The sequence below is a fragment of the Botryllus schlosseri genome, chromosome 4 (genome assembly GCF_051294905.1).
Source record: "Botryllus schlosseri isolate E-star chromosome 4, Bs_hap1, whole genome shotgun sequence".
NCBI lineage: Eukaryota > Metazoa > Chordata > Ascidiacea > Stolidobranchia > Styelidae > Botryllus > Botryllus schlosseri.
In genome coordinates, this window is record NC_137239.1 from 14,072,424 (window position 1) to 14,092,348 (window position 19,925).

General features: G+C 40.8%; 1 protein-coding gene across 1 annotated transcript; it reads left to right on the forward strand.

Moving 5' to 3' along the window:
• The first annotated feature begins 673 nt into the window (after positions 1-673).
• On the forward strand, positions 674-19,674 carry LOC145437091 (dysbindin-like). Its single transcript, XM_080314263.1, has 5 exons — positions 674-808; positions 11,164-11,224; positions 15,922-16,187; positions 18,520-18,542; positions 19,184-19,674. Exons 1-5 carry the CDS (start codon positions 759-761, stop codon positions 19,291-19,293), a joined length of 510 nt encoding a protein of 169 aa, XP_080170389.1. The 5' UTR covers positions 674-758; the 3' UTR covers positions 19,294-19,674.
• Positions 19,675-19,925: the final 251 nt, after the last annotated feature.

Below are 19,925 nucleotides of genomic sequence, written 5' to 3' on the forward strand. Positions count from 1 at the left end.
GAGGTCACCATACGTCCGATTTTATGAGTTTTGTGATTTGTAAAAATTGCCCTCTTCTCCGGATCTCAAAATATGATAACCCTCGATAAAAGTATGTATTGGACATTGTTAGCGCTTCTTGTAGGTACAGAACTTCAGTGTACTATTGAATAGTATATTCATTGGCATTGGTAGCGGTATATCTGCAAATCCGTTATTCATGACTTGCATTCGCTTGTTTGTGCGTCATGATCAGTGAGATAGCGTCAGATATGTTATAATGATCGGACTTTATTTATAGTCATTCTTAACGACGATACAGTTGTTGACCGAACCCTCATCAATACATTCTTTCTCGCCATGGTTGTATGCAATGTTTCCTCTAATGCTGAGTCTGCGCGCACTCACCGACTCACTGCGTGGTCCCTTGCGCAACAGTGCGTAACGACGATAAAAAAGGTCATCACTACGGATTTTGTGTGCGCACTGCGCAGCCTAGAGATTCTGTGCACAGATATTGTTTCAGCACTGCGCGCTATTGCGCACGCGCGCAGCTTACAGGGAACATTGGTTGAATGTGATGTAGGCTATACTACGCAATACGCATATACTGTGTCCGTTGCTTAAAACAGATTGGTACTAGCATATTGCGAACCGGGTATATACTAGTCTCAGGCACTCGTTTGTCTACTACAGATTTCATTCTTTTTGTTTTATCTACCTGCTTATCCTACTGAAAGCTGGTGAAATAAAGTCTTGTGCGGGAGCCGGTGGATGAAATGGTTTCATTGGATATTAGCGACTACGCGGGATTTGATATTCTGGAAAAGTGAGCCTGGGATGATTCCGTTTTGACACTAATCGCCTTCTCGAGCGATGAAACTATCGACATCAATTATGTCAATTCAGCATTTAAATCAAAATTGAGTTGATTTGATTATGAAATTTCAGCAATCAAAATGATGGGTATTCTATTTAATCATTAAATGAGTCTCCAAACAATCTAGTCCAGTCGATAAGTGAATGTTCGTTGATTTGTAATTTCAGTGGCGCCGTTGATTGGCTGCATGACATTTCGAGATTGCGACAATATAGGGAATGAAGTAGCTTTAATAACGATGACGAAAGCTTGGCCCTGAAATAGGCGTGTACATGAGCCTTACAGATGGATTATATTATACGGCAGTGCCGGTGATTCCTAAACTATTTACACTGGGACTCAAATATGAGCTTTTTTGGCATCCCGTGCATCGCACAGCATATTTAATGTTAAGAGTTAGGATGCTATGTCTATGTTTCGACGGGTAGCCTATATATGAAATGGTGAAGGTGTAGACCAGTGGTTCTCAACCTTTTTGACCTCGCGGCACACTTTGAAAATTGAAAATAGTTTGCGGCACACTAGCATAGTGGTTCCGAACTCTTTTGGCTTATGACACAGGCAAACTACCAGAATGCGTATAGCAGCAACCATCGTTTTACAGAGGTGGTCACTGACGAAGTACTGCTACCTTTTCGGAGCACTCAAGTAGGCGTTTCTCTGCTTGAGTTTTCTTTTATCTCTGCGGACATCTCACAAATGCATCTACGAATGGTATCATTTGACATGGGAATCGTTTTCAAATCTTCCCAAACATTTTTTTTACAATTTTATTGCGGGCCGGAAGAAGAGCTTTCTCCGTTTACGTGTGAGGTTTTGAATTATCAGCTATTACCTCTGTTACCACATAACTGGCCTGCTGAGATCTCGTTTAAACTTTAGGTTCAACTTAATTTCATAAGATTGACTTGACAATAAAAGTCTGCCCACTACCGCATTGTCGATGTTATTAACCATCGCATCGAAGAGTCCATCACGATCGCCACTAACAAATACAGAGGTGTTTATACAATATACATGGATGCCAAACGCAATTCCACGCAGATCGTGTAATAGCACATGTGAGGATAGTATACCTCAATAATCTTACTGGCCGCCACCCGCAGTTCACCTGTAATTCCAACAAACCGGAATAATAAACCTCAGCGGCGGGGAAATTTGTAACTGATATAATTTGATAAACTTTACTTATGTGAATGGCTATGTTGGAAATTCTAATTTTTAAACGTGAACATCACTTTCATATGAGTTACTTTCTCGATGGTGAGAATGCCTTCCTAGGTGTTGGAGGTTTATGTAGGCTCCTGCTCGTCCTCCGATCTGCAAAGTGTCTTACAAAAAGTGAGCCGTGCTATAAGTTGGCATCTCAGGAATCAAAATATGTAATATCGGCATGGTGTAAAATGATAATCGATGACGAAGTCATGGCAAGAATACGACTACAAATAGAAACATAAAAGGTAATCAACCTGCGTCATGTCCCTGTTCTGCCTACGGTTCTGATGGGAGTCACTTCGGCCACACCTCAATATCAGTAATACTAAGTTACGTCGTAGGTCGTCGTAGGTTAGTAATCTATAATATCCAATTACCAGAGTTTAGTTATCACCGTCCTAAATGCTACTGATGCTACTATGTGGGAAACTAGCATATCACACCCATTGACGGTGGAGGTCCCAGTTTGATTCATGGCAGTGCAGTAGTAAGATACAAAGCGTTGCAGATTTATTAGATTATCCGCCCCTATACGTTGCTGTGCTCAGAGCGTCTTTACAATAAAAAGCCCAGAGAAAGACCCAATCCATGACCTAATGGGATGCCAGATTGAAATACTAGATTGAGATACCGTGACTACGGTCGCCTCGGCATCCTTATATCTGTTTACTGCATCGGATTGTGCATCGCGTGTCTTGATCGGGTAAATTCAATAGAAAAACCAACAATGACACACTAAAAATTGGGATTTTTGTTAAACTTCGACATAATTTACCACATTTGCTCGCGGCACACCTGAGCAGTCCAATTGGCACACTAGTGTGCCGCGGCACACCGGTTGAGAATCACTGGTGTAGACGCACGCCATTTCAAATTGGGTCACATTTGTGGGCAGGGCCGTAACTTCCACAGCCCAAACCCCCCAATTGGGCGGGGGGGCGAGCTCGAAATGGGCCCAAAATTATTTCGTGGATTAGCATAATTTATAGCGTATTTTTTGAAAATTTATGCAACTTTTTCATATTTTTTTTCGCGCAGCGAGCGATTTCAAGTTTCCAAACATCTTTACTCTTCCCCAAGAAAATATGCGCAAGATTTATAGAAATAGGCACATCGGCGTTGGCCGTTCCGCGCCACGGCGCATCAGTACGTATAAAGTTTTAGGCCTGGTAACATGCGATTCCAAGAAGTGTGCCAGAACGATCGGCAGCAAGAAAACCTTGGCCGAAAAGGAATGCCCTTCTTCTGACCGAAAACTTCGTTATATATAGGGGAGATGTGGTACCGATGGATCACTGGGACCGAAAATACTTTGAAAATTCTCTATGATAATTCCATGATTACACTCCGTGCATTTTTCTACAATTGCATGCTGGCAACATCTTTCCTCACATACAAAAAAATTCGACGTGCGCGAACTATGGGGTCTCTCACAGATGTTTTTTGTTTTGGGGGGTGTAAACTAAATTTAGATCGACATATACATTTTTCTTTGTAACCTTCAACACGAACAAACCAGCAATCATTTTCATTGTGAAGTGTAGGGCTTGTATCAGGCTATATAATGGCACCTATTACTTTTTCCAGTTCTTTCCTTGAGTGGAATTTTTTTCGATTCATGTACAAAATTATTAGGGTGGGGACCGATGATACAATAGCCAAATCAAGCAAAATAATCAAGCATACTAATCATGAAACAAATGAAACATGACTACGTACGGAAAATCTTTATTTAATAATTGAATATGATGTTTTATCGCTATAACGAGGTCTTTGGAAGTCACACTGTCGATTTTCGGGCAATATGTATGTACCCTCAAATTTATAAGTCCGAGCGTAAATCGAAACGTGATTTTATGACAACATTTGAGTCAATATTTAATCTATTTTTTGACGGTTGCGACCGAAAATTCTTCTTTGGCTTGCTGTAGCTTAGATTATAATAATGAGCAAGAAAAGTTGTCACATCTGAGTTTTTTAGGCTATATGTGTCATAGGTCCCCGGGTCGTGTGCCATTGGACCCACCGGGTGGGGACCGATGACACGTTCGAGCAACAAATTTTAAACGTCCATAAATATTTTTTGAAAAGACGGATATTCATGTATATGTGCGCGATAGGTAGAGCTTGTATCAAAGTGCTGAGCCAGCAAAAGATCTGCTGTTTTCGGCTGAACATTTTGGGGCCAGCGAATATTTTCCAATGTTTGATCCATCGGTACCACATCTCCCCTACAAAATTCACATAGATTCAATTGTCCATACATGCGCCTAAATGACTGGCGCCGAATGTTCCTGTCTTGGTAATCTGAACCTCACAGGACAAATACCATCCCGCAGGGAAAAAATATATGGCAGTGAAGCAATACCAATTTGAAATCGTGTGATCTTTTAGTTTAGTACTTGGGCGATTCTATATATTTTAATATAGCAAACAGGAGGTCACGAAATAACATCATGTAACGAAGTCAATTTTTGGATTTTCTAACATTAGCCTACGTGTGTTTCTTTTGGAAAATTCATTTCCAAAGTTTTAGATGAAGAAGCCAACAACTCGATAGTTGATATAAAAACTAAAATGGAACTCAATCAACAATCTAACATGGTAATTCTGGATCGCGAAAATCGCCGCTCAAATGTTACTATCGCCCCGTACCCAGGGGCGATTATACCAACGATGCGGGGCAATTATAACAATGTTATTTATACCTAAAAATAAACGAGATGAACAACGAAAACGGGAGCACTAATTGTAATATTGCATTAAACTAAAGAAACAGAAGTTATAACGCTCCGAGGCTACGCCCATCGCATTTTTTGCATCTGAATACAGTATCACCCTTCGTGCCTTCTTCATGAGCTCAAAGTGTACAACATAGACATTCATTCCATCATCTCCCTACTCAAATGCGGATGCGGACTCTTCTACCAAGCTGCTGTTGTTCAGCGTGCATACTGGGTTGGACATTCGGTCACCTGCGAAGGTGCGAAACCGACCTGGCTAAAATATCTTGGTTGAATGGGTCGATGCTGGTGTAGCAAAACGCGTCAAAGCTAATGGCATTCCTCTGTTCTGTACAAAATGAAAATGAATTGTTCTCACCAAATTACAAAATTTAAGTGGGTCATGCTCAAAGTCAGCGGTGACAATTCTGTCATAGGGAAGTTCTCCAAGTGACCATTGAAGGTCGATCAACATGAGAATGGGTGGTAGAATCACAGAAACGCCGAAACCTAAGATTCACATCACCACTTCTGCATGGCCGTCCGTACAAATGATCATGTTAGAAATTGTATGGCAAGGTAGTATCTGTTCTAGTATTGAAATTCCGGCTGTTGCAGGATTCGTCTGCAGAAGATCAATGGTTATACCAGTGGTTCTCAACCTTTTTGGCTTCGCGGACCCCTTTTCACCGTACCGGACCTTCGCGGACCCCCTAAAGTTTTAGTTCAAATTTGGCACAATTATGGTGCGACCGTCATCTGTCTTGTGCAAATATAAACTGTAGGCTTGTGATAAACAGCAATTAAAATGACTCTTCTTGAAAATAACACCATACTATTTATGTAGATTGGGTAGACTTTTATTATTTAGCTAATTTTGCAGCGATATTTCTTGAAGTAAGTGGTGATATGAACGAGTGCCGAGAATCCCTTTCCACAAAGATGGATGGAGGCTAATGTATTAACCAGTAACGCTTCAGACGACACTTGGTGTGCTCGCAACATTTATCGCACCATGATGAAGAAACATATTTTTAATGAACATATCACGTCCAGGCAGGGTTGTAACCAAGTCGCATGGTTCCGAGTCACGAGTCAATCTTACTTTTGTGGTTTTGACTCGAGTCAAGTCGAGTCATTTTCAATTCATCACCGACTCGAGTCCGAGTCCAAGTCACCGTTCAAAGGGTCAAGTCCGAGTCATGGTGTTATGACTCGAGTCGAGTCCAAGTCACAGTATTGAAGTCATGTTCAGATCATGTTTTCTCTCCTGCTTGGGTGATATCGAAATCCTAGCTTGCCAAACATGCTCATTTTGTCCCTATCATAGTTTTGACACGTGTTTATTTATGCAGTTAACGGACAGGTCCTGGCCTCAATTACCGATACTACAGAACTTCACTAAGTTAGAACGTAAAATCAAATATCTGTCTTGTCAGTCTGATACATCACCAATTCAAGCATTCAGTTTTTATGATAAGCACATCGACGATAGCTCATAAATTGCTGATAGAGAACCAACGAGTTCACGTCAAGATACCAGCTGATAGAGAATCAACAGATGCGTGTTTATGTAGAGGTATTTACACCAAGCCAGCATGCTGTAAAAGCGTGCATGCAGCTATGTGCATTGTGCACTGTGCAGTGACAAAAAACAGATACCTTTTGTTATTACTTAAGGTTTTCCCAATTGCATTACAGACTACATCGCAGTTACAGCATTGGAGAAATAATTGTACAATGGGGCTGTTCAAAAACATTTTTTCAAGTTTTCCGGCTACTTCTTAAAATTCTTAGATTGTCTAAAAAATCAAATTTGGCTCAATTCCAACCAGTAGAACAAAGCAATGCTATGAAAGAAAATTTTAGATTAATTACAAATAGAGATTTTCGAATTTTACCGGCTATCTCATGATATTGTTACATTGTGTATACTTCATTTATTTTCAAATCCAAAATTTTCTCCTATCATATCATTGATTCTACTTTTCAAAATTGAGCCAGATTCAATGTTCTTTTTATGCAACGTAACAATTTCATCAAGTAGCCACTGAGTAAAATAAAAAAGAAGTTACTTTTGAACAGTCCTATTCTACAAACATCACGCAGCATTAGCCATTCATTATTACTCACGTGCACAATGCACATACCTAACAAAACCTCAAATAGACAGCGGGTATTGTGTGTTTTCACAGACAGCAGATCACATCAATGATGAGTTACACTTTAAAATACCAAAGTGGAAATGAGATCCTCAGATATATTAGAGCGGCATGGCCTTAGAATAAATCCACCTCTACTGAATACACGTTCCACTGGTGCACTAGATGCAGGAATTGATAAGCATTTTTGAACCACACTGAAAAGCATATGATACTCATTCTTTCGAGTCGCCCAAAAATGCAAAGAATCATCGCTTTATGAGCTTATCAGTCTCTTCCAAGTACTTGACTATCTGAGTGATTGCGTTGGCTCTAATTGAACTTTGCTTCGATTGTTTGCTTGTATAATTGAAAAGTCTTAAATACTTTGATTGCGGAGGATCTAGTACCTCTTCGTCAGATGATTTTGTACCTTGGCTGGTGATCCTGCATGAATGAGCGTCAGGCTCAGTCATCATCAACTCGATTATTTTCTGCCGCAGTGCAATTCGGGATTGTTCTGAGCAACTTAGATCCATAAGCTAATGGAAAGCAAATTTCGGATCGAACACGCATGTGAAGAAGATGGTTTCACCAAACGGTTTGGGATTACCGATAGGCCAATCCAAAGACTCATCAGTTGTGATCATGTTCACATTTACAAACACTCCTGCAAAACGCTTCAAAATAGAATTTTTCAATGCTTCCACTAATGCGCGGAAGTAATTGACAGTGATAGTGTGCCTAATTGCATGGTTGTAGAGTGAGAGGGAGAGCAGGGTTGGTAGTAGGTACTACCCTGATTGGCATTGGGACGCAACAATGCTGTCTGGCGAAACGAGAGAGTAGCTCAAGAGCAAAAGAGCCAGACAGCATTATTGCTTCCCAATGCCGATCTCCATAACAATGAAAAATTCGAGGCTGATTGTGGGGGTTCCAGGGCCACGAGCGGAATAACATTTATATTTTCGTAATCAGTGCAGAGTCAGCTTTCGATTGATACCCGTCTTACCAAATTTAATGCTCGCCAAGCCAGTCAAAAATGACCTTCAAATTGCCTGTAGCCAAATCGAAATTGTGACGTGAATCAATTTCTGAGGCTTGAGATTTGGTTGTGTCGACACCATATAGGACACTATGGTACCATTGTCTGTTGTTTTTGCGGCGGCATATCTGATATCAGACGAGTGCAACGAAAGCAGTGGTGACAAATAGCGATGTCGGCAGAATTCGTCAGATGTGTTGAACTAGCCATTACGATTCGCAAATTTATTCATCTTCAAGTCATATAAAATAAGCCGAGTCATTGACTTGGGTCGAGTCATGCGTAATGACTCGAGTACAAGTCGAGTCAATCCAAATATTGACTCGAGTCGAGTCGAGTCATTTTCCCATTTCAAGAAAATGACTCGAGTCAAGTCGAGTCACAAAAAAAACGTGACTCGAGTCTGACTCGAGTCGAGTCATGACTCGAGTCATTACAACCCTGCGTCCAGCTTACTCATTTTGATCTAGCATTTCATCTTGAAGTTATTCTGGAACAGTAATTATGTTAGTAATATTATTATTATTACAACACACGACGTTGGTGCTTATAGCCTATTTTAGGGCTTTGTGCTCCACGACAGGATATATTTCACGCAGTTCGATGTCTTTCTTCATGGTCAATTTTTCTTTTACACTCTCAAAGTCTATTTATCTTCCAGGCTTTCATCAGTTCTTTTGCCGTAAAATTTCAGCTCGACCCACTGTCATTTCTGGGCTTTTTAAGTCACTGCAAGTGGTTATGTATATCACAGGATAAATGGATTTCGTGGCGAGGTTTCAATCTCTTTTTTGGAAAAAATATAGGAAAACTACTTCAGGAGTTTTTATTTCACACTACTGTTCACTAATTTGATGACACCGACAACTTTAAATCAAAAATAAATCTCAAACATTTACGAAGTCAACCTGGTTGACATTACTATCTCCCTATTTTTATTTTTTTCCACAATGCCCAACAAAACGTCTCTAAACAGCAATATGTTTGTATCAGTATTGGCGATTTGGCAATAAAAATGAATGTTCATAGTAAGATATTTCATGTCAGAAGATTATTCTGATGATGCGAGTAATGATCGAGGTTTTACCAGTTGTGGAGGAAAACTGCCTTATGCTTTCTCTAATTTAAAAACGAAGTGAAAATTAGGTTATCAATCATTTTGTAAATTTAGAGGTCTCGCGGACCCCCGGTTGAGAACCACTGGGTTATACCAACATATGAGCAAAGATGTTCAGCCTTGAAAAGATATTGTAACGGGGAAAAAGTAACGGGGTGTTACAATTATCCCTGACACGCTCGGTCATGATTAGTGTCTCAGTCCGGTACCTTCAGGCGACACAAGTCCTAGTTTTCCTATCACCAGAGTAGACTGTGGTAACATTGTTCCAGCTACATTTATTACGTTGTAAGCACTTGAGCTATTCTTCTTCTGAACAAATTATTGCAGACCAAAAAATATTTACTCAAGGGTAAAAAATTTAGTTTTTTTCAAATTGTTCTGGGGTTTCACGTCCTCAACGTAACTTCAGATATGGTAGGAGACATAACTACCGGATCCGCACTCAAAATATCCATACCCTACTAGCGCTGAGGTCGATTGTTACATTTGTCCCCGGTCTCCCCTACACCTATAATTCGTGGCAAAAGCGAACAACTTGATGGGGGACGGTTAATAACCCTAAGGGAGCCCAAGACGGAGTGCTGACCTCCTCGCCACCTCATCCGCGTCATCGATGTCTTACAAAAGCCTAGAGGGGGGCCGTGCTAAGTTGGCAGTTACGGAAAATAAGAAGAATATCGGCCCGATATAAATGACCATAGCAGTCGACAATCACCATGATTACCCCAAAGCAAACAACCAAAGTGCTGTTTTGTTGTTGCCAACTGGTATACACCCGGGGATTACATTGAGGTGTCCTACCTTTTCAAACACACCTCACTCAGCTCTACCGGTAAATCAGATTACGTGAGCAGAGAGAGGGTAAAAATTGATAGCAATAAATAGGCTATGCAATTCCCGATCATATTGACCGATTCAGTCATGAATTATAGAAATTTCTCGCGCGTTTAGGCGAAAGAAGCTGACTCACCAAACTGACACCCAATGTGGAAGATAAGTAGCGTTAAACAGGGTCAGCGAAACCCCCAGAAGTTCGAGTTATATCCAACGTTTTTTTGGGGGGGGGCTGACGAAGTGCTGTTGCGGCCCTGTTTGTAGGCCTACTATGTGTGGCTCGCATTACAAGGACGAAACTATTTGTAAGTGTAACCAACCATTTCGACGACCGCACATATCAATATCGTGGTTTCGTTTTTGGACCAAGGTTTCATCGTCGCCGATTTTTGTCGGCGCACTTTGCCCAGTTAAATGTTGTTCAAAGCCTCATGTCTTGTGTCCCGGCGCTGAAAGAGTCGGTCCCGAAATTCCTGTGGCTAACGGTCCCGCAAGTTGCGCTACCCTACACTAAAGCAACCCAACGCTGCAGTCTGCTTGGAATATAGCCTACCCTTATTTCACCATTGCGGATGCAGTTAGATTGATTTTTGTGAATTATTCGTATTCTAAAATAACATTGGGTGCGGTAGTTACGGCCCATCAGCTCTTCCCCTTCCTCTACCCTGCGAGAGTATTACCCGCGCAAGTCAGAGTATTCCAGAGAGTGTCGGGCAAGTCTTATGATATCAAGCCAGAAGTCATATTGTCGTAAACGTTTTCTGCGTGTCTCGTTTATTGCCAATACCACTTTGGTAATAGTATCGACACTGTTATTCCCGTTTTTCAATTCACTCTTATTGGCAATGAGATCCTATTTCAGTGCTCGAAAAATCATCTCTCACTATATTTGATTCATATTCAAGTACTCGAGCGATTGTGTGCAGCCCAGCTGTAAACTGACCGTCACGTGATTCCGTATACATATACAATTTGATTTACGACCTATCCTTGCATTCGAAGATGCGACCGCAATATAATTTCGAGATCTCACATGGTCAATCAGATTACTATACAACACGGACCAGATACTTGTGTACAGTACAGCTGCATATTTGCCGAAGCTTCAAAGCCTACCAGTTTTGCGTGAAGGGAAATCCAAAATCAAATAAACTTCCATGTGTTTGATTGTGATCAAAGACTTCTCAATGAACTGCAGGACAATCTTGATGCTATGATTCATGTAGATTTCAACAGTCGTGGGCGGAAATACGCAAAGAGGGACATGATTCTGCCCGTGCTGTGAAGGTTAGTATATTTATGTCGCTGTCCAGACACCGAATTCTATGCTTTGTTGCATTCATATTATTTTTCAGTGTTTGTTTTGCGTCACCTTTTAACGGTTCGTCCGAAAATGCAACTAGCGACAGATTTAGTCACAACACAAAAATGTACAATGCGATATGTAGACTAATGAGCAGATGGGGCTATCGAAATTACCAATTAGCTGACAGCCCACGAACCTCACCCTACAGGTGAACGATCGTTCATCATACCAGTAAAAGTGTTCGGACGGTCTTTTTACGTCAACCCTTAAATTGTAGCGTAGGTGTAATCAGGGTTGCCACCAATATGGATCCAAAACTAAGGAAAGCCGAAAATTCTGGGTATAGGCCTCTAGGTGGTTATGAATGGAAGTAGTCGTCAGGATAAATTTTGGCAGCCGCAGAGAGGAAAGGTCAGTATCGGTTCATTATTATTTTCATCATTTTAAAATACCACAAGACTGCGATACAAGGAAAAGAGATAGGAATTAGGAAGGTGTCAAAACGACTTTTGGAGTAGCTTATAACCTCTGAAATAAGACACCAACCTTGGCCTAGGCGAAGTAGAGAAGAAGCTTTCACATTGCACACTAAATAAAGCAGATAACATAAAAGGCAAGCGAAAAATGAGGTGGCATGTGGCGGAAGGCGAAATCGATATGTTAGGTCGTGGTTAATCCTGTAGGCTAGAAGAAATCGCTTGTATATTTCGACTTGAATGCGGACATGCTCGACGAAGGTCGGATAGCCGCCGAGGTGCTGTTCCACGAATGGGTTCCGGCATACTTGATAGAGCGATGCGTTTTTTTGTATTTCTTCCTGATCGTATGGTAGTTGTTCTTCGTTGACGCACACGTGCAATCGTGCATGTGCCTTACTTGTGCGCTTTTGACTCCGAGGTCAAGTAGTCATTAAAATTCGAGGGACAGTGACCGCAATGGAACTGATACATAAACTTGGCAATTTCTAGCTTCCTCATGTCTTCTGTATTTAGAACACCAAATCCTTTGAGTGGCGATTTATCAGTTGCAAGTTCAGCCCCCCGTGAGGATTTGGCAATAATACGGATGATCCTATGTTGTAGTTTTTGGGAGTGGATCAATCGTATTCTTGCTGGCAGCTCCCCAGAAACTAATTCCGTATTGTAACTTTGATAGGATTATGGTGTTGAACAGTATCAACAGTCATCACACTGCGACCAGCAATATTCACTGCCCCATCGCCAGCTTAGGTATATTGATTGTCTTAGTGTCTGCGTAGCACTTGTGGCCTATGATGAACAATTGAGCATTAATTGAGAATAGTAGGCTTGAATATAGACTTTGATCAAAATCAGGAAAAACTTTAAAATGAGGACTATGCAGTTTTATAGTTTTATATGTCCTTCAAAACGGAGGCTATATCTTTTAAGGAGGCATGGCAAACCTGTTAATAATACTTGGAATTTATCGAGTCCTACGACAATATACTAGGAATTATTATCGTAGACCTATAGGCCCTGGACCTCTACCGTATTGCAATGGTTCTCAACCGGGGTTCCGATCAGACTGCTCGGCGGTGCCGCCAGAAAATGAGCTTATAATTATAGGGTTGCCGTCGACAGTTAACAAAGATGGCGGACATCCAATTTCTTGGTAGCTTTGAGAGGCTATTAATGAAAGAAGTATTCCTATTTACAGTTTGGGAAACAACCAACCAACATAAAAGTGGAATCTTGGGATCATATGTAAGGGAGACCGGGGACAATTGTAACAGTTTTTGTATTTTCGAACATATAAAATAGTATTTACGGTGACCGATTCTTTGTTTATTTATTATAGTTGTGCTCACCGTAAATACTATTTTATTCAAATCCAAATTTTTCGACGGCAATAACTCCGCTTCCACTGGTTGGAATTAAACCAAATTTGGTGAGCATCGTTTCTATAGACAGCCTAACACTTTCATGGGGTGAACAGAAAATTTTCAAATTTTTTATCAGTTATTTCTATATAATAAATGGAAACTTACTTCTCCTGTAGCAAAGCGGTTACTGGCTGGAATGAACCAAATTTTGTGTGTAGGCTTAAATTAGGTAACCTAACAATTTTATCAAGTAGCCAGTACGATTTGAGAAAAAAAGTCATTTTTGAAGAGCCCTACTACACATATTCGCGGCCTCTTCTGACAAGGTGCTATAATTCAGCGTGCATAATGGGTTGGACATTCGGTCATCTGCGAAGGTGCGAAACCGAGCTAAAATATCTTTATTGAATGGGCCGATGATAGTGTAGCAAAGCGAGGACACAGCATTGTGTGGCATCAAAGCTAATGGTATTCTTCTGTTCCGTACAAAATTAAAATAAATTGTTCACACCAGATGGCAAAATCTAAGTGGTCCATGCTCAAAGTCAAGAGATGAGGATTCAGTCATGGGCAAGTCCTTATAATATAGTGACCATTGAGGGTCGACACAACAAAAGTCGATCAACACGAGTAGAATCACGGAAAAAACCAGACCCTCAGATTCACATCACGACTTCTGTATGGCCGTTCCGACAGAGTATCATGGTAGAATTGGTATGAGCAGGTAGAGTCTGTTCTGGTATTTAACTCCTGGCTGTTGCAAGATTCATCTGCAGTAGATAGCTGGTTATACCCACGTATGAACACATATATATTCAGCATTGAAAATATATTGTAACGGGGCAAAAGTAACAGAGTGTTACAATTGCCCCTGACACGCTCGCCCATGATTAATGTCTCAGGATGGTGCCTTCGGGCGACGCGAGTCCTAGTTTCCCTATCATCACGGTAGACTATTGTAACATTGTTCCAGCTACATATATTTCATTGTAACTACTTGAGGTTTTATTCTTCAGAACAAATTATTCCAGATCAGAAAATATTTACTCAAGGGTCCAAAATTTCGTTTTTTTAAAATTATTCCGGGGTTTCGCGTCGTAGCTCAACGTAACTTCAGGTATATTAGAAGACATAACTGCCGCATGTGCACTTAAAATATGAAGGCAATTTCTTCATCCTACTAGCGGTGAGGTCGATTGTTACATTTGCCACGTGTTACATTTGTCCCCGGTTTCCCCTACTGGCAGCTACCTCAATTGAGGCGACGTGAAATATGTGTCGCAAGAAAATCTCAAAGTAGCGGACTTAATTCGACCGTTGAGATTTAGACAATGCTACCATACGGTCCTTATTTTTGACTTGTCTCCATAGTTTGTGTTATTTTGGGCATTGAGGACGTGATAGGGCTGTGCAAAGCTTACGAAAAAGGCCGTGAAAAGGTTTGGGACTCGAGAAAATGCTGTAAAGACTTCTTTAGTAATCTGTTTAAAAATGAATAAATTCATCGGTTAGATTACTCAGAGTTTTTATCTAACCTTAGATTTTGATCCACGTCGATGGCAAACATGTTTATAGACATAACGCAATGGTTCTGGATCCTTTTGACATTGCTGCACCCTCTCAAATTGAAAATTTGCTCGTGGTACCCTAGCACTACGAGTACCCTGGGTGGGAGATTTCGGAAGCTAATGGTGACTATAAAAAGTGCCCTCAACTGACGTCATAGCACTTTTCACTACAATATTTTGACGGTTGTCATCACCAGCATTGACGAGGTGATATTGAAGCTTGGCCGAAAGTGATGACTAAATCCATTTTTATTTACCTAAAAAACGGAAGATTTTGACCTAAAAATCAAAATTTTGACATTTTTTAATCTTAAAAGTCTTAATTTTTACCAAATTTGACCTAACGTACGCAAATTAGGTGTTTTGCCACGTAATGTTAGAATTGTACTACTTATCTTCAATTATAGTTGGAATTGTCTGTCCTTACGAAGTATGTTTGGCCGAAAAACAACTTTTTTGCCTCAACAACTGACAAATTTTGTCATGAAAAAAACTTTATTTTTACGAAATCTGGTCCTATGAAGAATTCCAGTAGTTACATTACGCATTATGGTGGAAATAATTTTAAAAAAATTGTAGCTCAACGAAAGATACTTTCATACATTATCGGGTAGAAAGTGTCTATCCTTACTAAGTAGCTTGCCAAGAATGGAGAAAGACAACACTGAAGTTGTGCGCTCACTGCTGGTGGCAAACCGTGTTGCCTCATTCAGGCAATGGTGTCTACATCACAATTTTACATCATGTGCATCTTAATATCAGAACCATGCAATGCCCACGCAGTCTTGCTTCAGTTGGGATATTGCGGTACGTTGAGCATAACACCATGTCAACCTATTTTTTTTTCATTTGAATGTTTATGATTCACAATGAGCAGACAATGGGCCGTCTACAACGGTAGGCCTATAAAGTAGGCTACAAGCTGTAAAATGTGAGACGATAAGTTCACCGACAGTGCAAAATCTACGATGCAAACGAAATGTAGGTTGCAAAAAAGTTTAACTTAGTAGAACATTTTGACATTTTTTGACATAACGCTACAATTTTGACTTAATTTTGACTTTTTTTGACTCGTCGAAAAAAATCGCCCTAGTTGATGAACCTTTTTTTAGTCACCGCCATAAGAATCAATTATAGGGTGCCACAAACACCCCTTTCAGAGGGTGTCGCGGGGTCACAAATGTTGAGAGCAACTTTTGTCTTGTATAGGCTACATGAGCGGTAGAGAATATGCACTTTATACAGTCTTACATTGTCCACTTTTCAGCGATTGCAAACCGTTTTGGAAGCGTTGGATAGTAAATATTCGAAATTGAGCAGCAAGTGCGACCAATTCTTTGATCACCTCATCACCCTTCACACGGTGGCAGAAACCCTCAACATACTCGCCGGGGATCTCGGCAGGCTGTTGGATGAATTTAAGGATCTCGAAGAAATCCTTCTGTTGCTAGAGTCGGTATGCGACGAAGAGGAACAGGTGGAGAGGATACTACGAGCCAATGATGAAAATCATTCCCTGAGAGTGATGAGACAGTAAGTTGATATCAAAGTAATTTAATTGCTATTTGACCTGTGATCGCTATCGCTAACCACAGTTTGAGAAGTCCTGCGTGAACCCACATAAAATACATAGGGAATGGGTGGAATACTGGATGTAATAGGCTACTGCACACCGCTTTTACAATATGTTGGCCTGCGTCACTTGCAGGAATGCAACAAACTACGAACTACCAATAGTTCGCAGAATTCCTAACGAATTGCTTTATCAACGAAAACAATTTGACGAAGCTGGATTTGGTAATCGATTCTAGTTAGTGCCATATAGCGATAACATCATTTCCAATATGCATGGTTTCCAGTGGCGGCTCGTCCTATAGGGCAACTGGGGCATTGTCCCACCTAAAATTCTCTTCAATAACAATTCTTTACCATTAATAGACGCACACCAATCTATATATACCGAAACCACAGCGAAAATCGTATTCTTCTTGTCCTTCCGCTTGTAAATGCCCATATATAGCGAAGTCTCTACGAAAATCGAATTCTCTTCTGTGTTTTTGCTTTGCGAATGCCTAGCCGCGGCATGCCCCGGTAGCGCTCATAACAAGCTTTCACTGTCTATTCTCTCAAAGCCGCGCACAATAAAGAAACGGTAATTTACTCTCTCCTATTCATAAAATGACCGAGCAACCGGGGCAAATTAGCTCTGTGCCCTTAAGGTGTGATGTAACAATCGTATCTATAGCTGAACTCGGTTACCGTCATATGCGTTTAGTCGACCTTTGGTGGTATAGGTCGATTTTGATGGTGTTTCACACCATGAAAACTCTTGAAACTTGGTATGTCATGTCGTGATGGTGGTATTTAACACTGCCCCAAGTTTCAGGGTTTTTACTTAAAGTTTAGGGTAGTAATTTCGTTTCCGAAGTCGAGTGTGTGCTGATCCTTCATGTATCGCAAACAGATTTTACTCAAAAGCTGGTATTGGTATCCATTGATTTTGACGATGTTCAATACTGAGATCGGTTATGACATTTGGCACGGTAAGTCTTAACGTTAGTATCCAACGCTGTACCAAGTGTAAAGTTTGTCACTGAACTGTGCTAGTGGTAATTTCGTTTCCTAATTCGAGTGAGAGCTGACTCTCATTTATCGCTAACAGATTATACGCAAAGCCGGTATTGGTCTCTATTGATTTTAACGATGCTCCTTACCTAGATCCGTCATAAGCTGTTATACAGTATGTCTTGATTTTTATATCGAACGCTATGCCAAGTCTCAAGGTTGACACTCAATGATTAGGGCAGTAATTTCGTTATCAAGGTCGAGCATGGTAGAGATGCGCTCCGATCTGACACTTTAGCCTTCAACGCATTGCGGATATCACGCAAAAGCCGTTGTATCTGCGGTAACGTTAACTGAGATGATGATATCATTCTCAGATTCCATTCAAATATTTACTTTGATATTATATCCTCCAATGTCAATTTCACCAAGAAATTGTGGCCGTCAAGCCATTTGCTTACAACCCTCTCAAGCGCGATAGCTATTTAGTTTTCGATGGCGGCTAACAGCTGATCACTTGATCAGCCTATTCCTCAGTAAATTTTACGCAAAATTCGGTGTTGGTCTGTTCGCATTAATTTTGACAGTGTGCCATACCGAAAAGGGCCATGAGGACACTTCTCGATGATGTCATGTAACAGTGTACTAAGTTTAAGGCTTTCATCCACGTATTTATTCGGTAATATATATTCCAAAGGCGATTTCGCAGCAGACCTATAGACAGTAATAAAGCCGTATGTGTCGTGTTACAGTCTCCAGTTTCAAGGCCAAAATCTTCTATGCTGTACCGAGACCGAATTTCCGAGGCTGCTATTCTTAGTTCTTCAGAATGATGTTTTGGATTCAATATGACAGGCCCAATCTATGAGATAACAATTGCGTGTGTGCGTATGAGTCCGAACTCGTTGACCTTTCCAGTTAGGCTCGAGTTATCGTTATGAGATAACAATTGCGTATCTGTCCGAACTCGTTGACCTTTCCAATTACGCTTACGCTAACTCTCGAGTTATAGTCATTTCCATTTCTGCAGATAATTAGTCAGGCCTAGTGCGAACATGAACCGTGTTGAATCTTTTTTCCGTACGCCGTTTACGCAGTTACCATACTTCATGTTACCGTACCATCATTAAGTTACTTGTTTACGTTGGAAAACGCGATTGTGACGTCATCTTGATTAAAAGTCGCTTGCAGCCCTTGCCCCACCACCCGATATTGTCACGAGCCGCCACTGATGGTTTCCGAATCTAATTTGTATAGTCTCGGATCGAAACATTGTTTAGTAACCCCATTTTTATTGCAGAAAGGAAATCGAAGACTTGAAAGGTTCGTGCAATCTGATAAGTTACACTGCGCCAACAGTTCAAGAGTAGCCTACATACATAGGCCTACACCATCGGTTCATGATTGGCAAATATCATTTGAACTTTGAAACCAACAGTGGTAAAAATACATAGTATAGGCCGGGTTTATCGAACTGGACAACCTCGTTGCTGTATCGCGGTGGTGATCCCAGCCACTCAAAAGTCACAATAACTTAGTCGGAATTTGACGAAGCTCGTCCTTGCCCTAGCGAACATCGGAAACAAATTATGTTCCGGTAAACTCATGTTTTAGTCTTCATAATCATCCAGCCACTAGGCCTTGCATTAATTCCTATAGGCACTTGTTATCATGTGGGTTGGAAGAGTGTCGGGGTGGATTAGTTAAAGCTAACAGATTGCACATTAATTTTGGTATAGTCTGTTCCCTGCTGGTAGTTTCCTGGACAACACAAATTGGAGTTATCGTACATAAGTAATGAAGCAGTATCGAAGAAATCGTGATTGTTTCGTCCGTATATTCACTGAACAGTAATTCGTACTAATCGTGTACTATAGAATTAGATATCGTGACTTTACAACTTTTTAGACACCTGTAAGCTACACTTACTGTAGGCTACCGCATCAATGTTGGTATTTAAACAGTTTCTCTCGCGAAAGATCATGCCGCATATTTGGAAAATCTGGAGAGAGAAAGAGTCGAAAGAAAGCAGATAACCGAGAAAGCGATACACAGCGCCATTTGGGAATCATAAACCGTGCGAACTGAACATTGGCAATTACACTATAGATAACTCACCGTAGGTTACGGTTAGTTATCTAATTACGCGACCTCGTCCGTAAAGCGGCCCTAGATTTTCGATTTTCACTACCACTCTCTTTGCAGTGTTTCTTAAACTTTTTAGCGCCCGCCCGTATCCCTTGAGCTGTCAGGAAATGTTTCTCATACCACCTATTCGGGATCGAAAATGAACTTTGTCAGCCCACTCTCAAAGGCTGGTTTTGGGCCCCCATAGGATTTTCAACACAACTTATATGTGTATTTCAGGGGCGGGAGACAATTCAGCGACTGGAGATATTGATATCGACGGTTTTGCCGTTGTGGTGCAATTTTAAGGTCCAAATGTTATTCGCCGACCAATCCGACCAATAATATTTATCTTTATGTTAAATTTGCAAAGTAGTATCGAGGTAATTAAATAGCGTATAATAGCGCACTACGTACATGTCGCACCCCCTACTTGGTGCTTGGTACCCCCAAGGGATCTGCGGGCCCCCTTTGAGAACCGCTGCTCTTTGGTATATTTAGTTTCCATATAACTTATGAAGCTCACTATCTCTCTGCTGAAAATTGCTTTTTAATGTCACGATAGCACTTCTGTGCTCA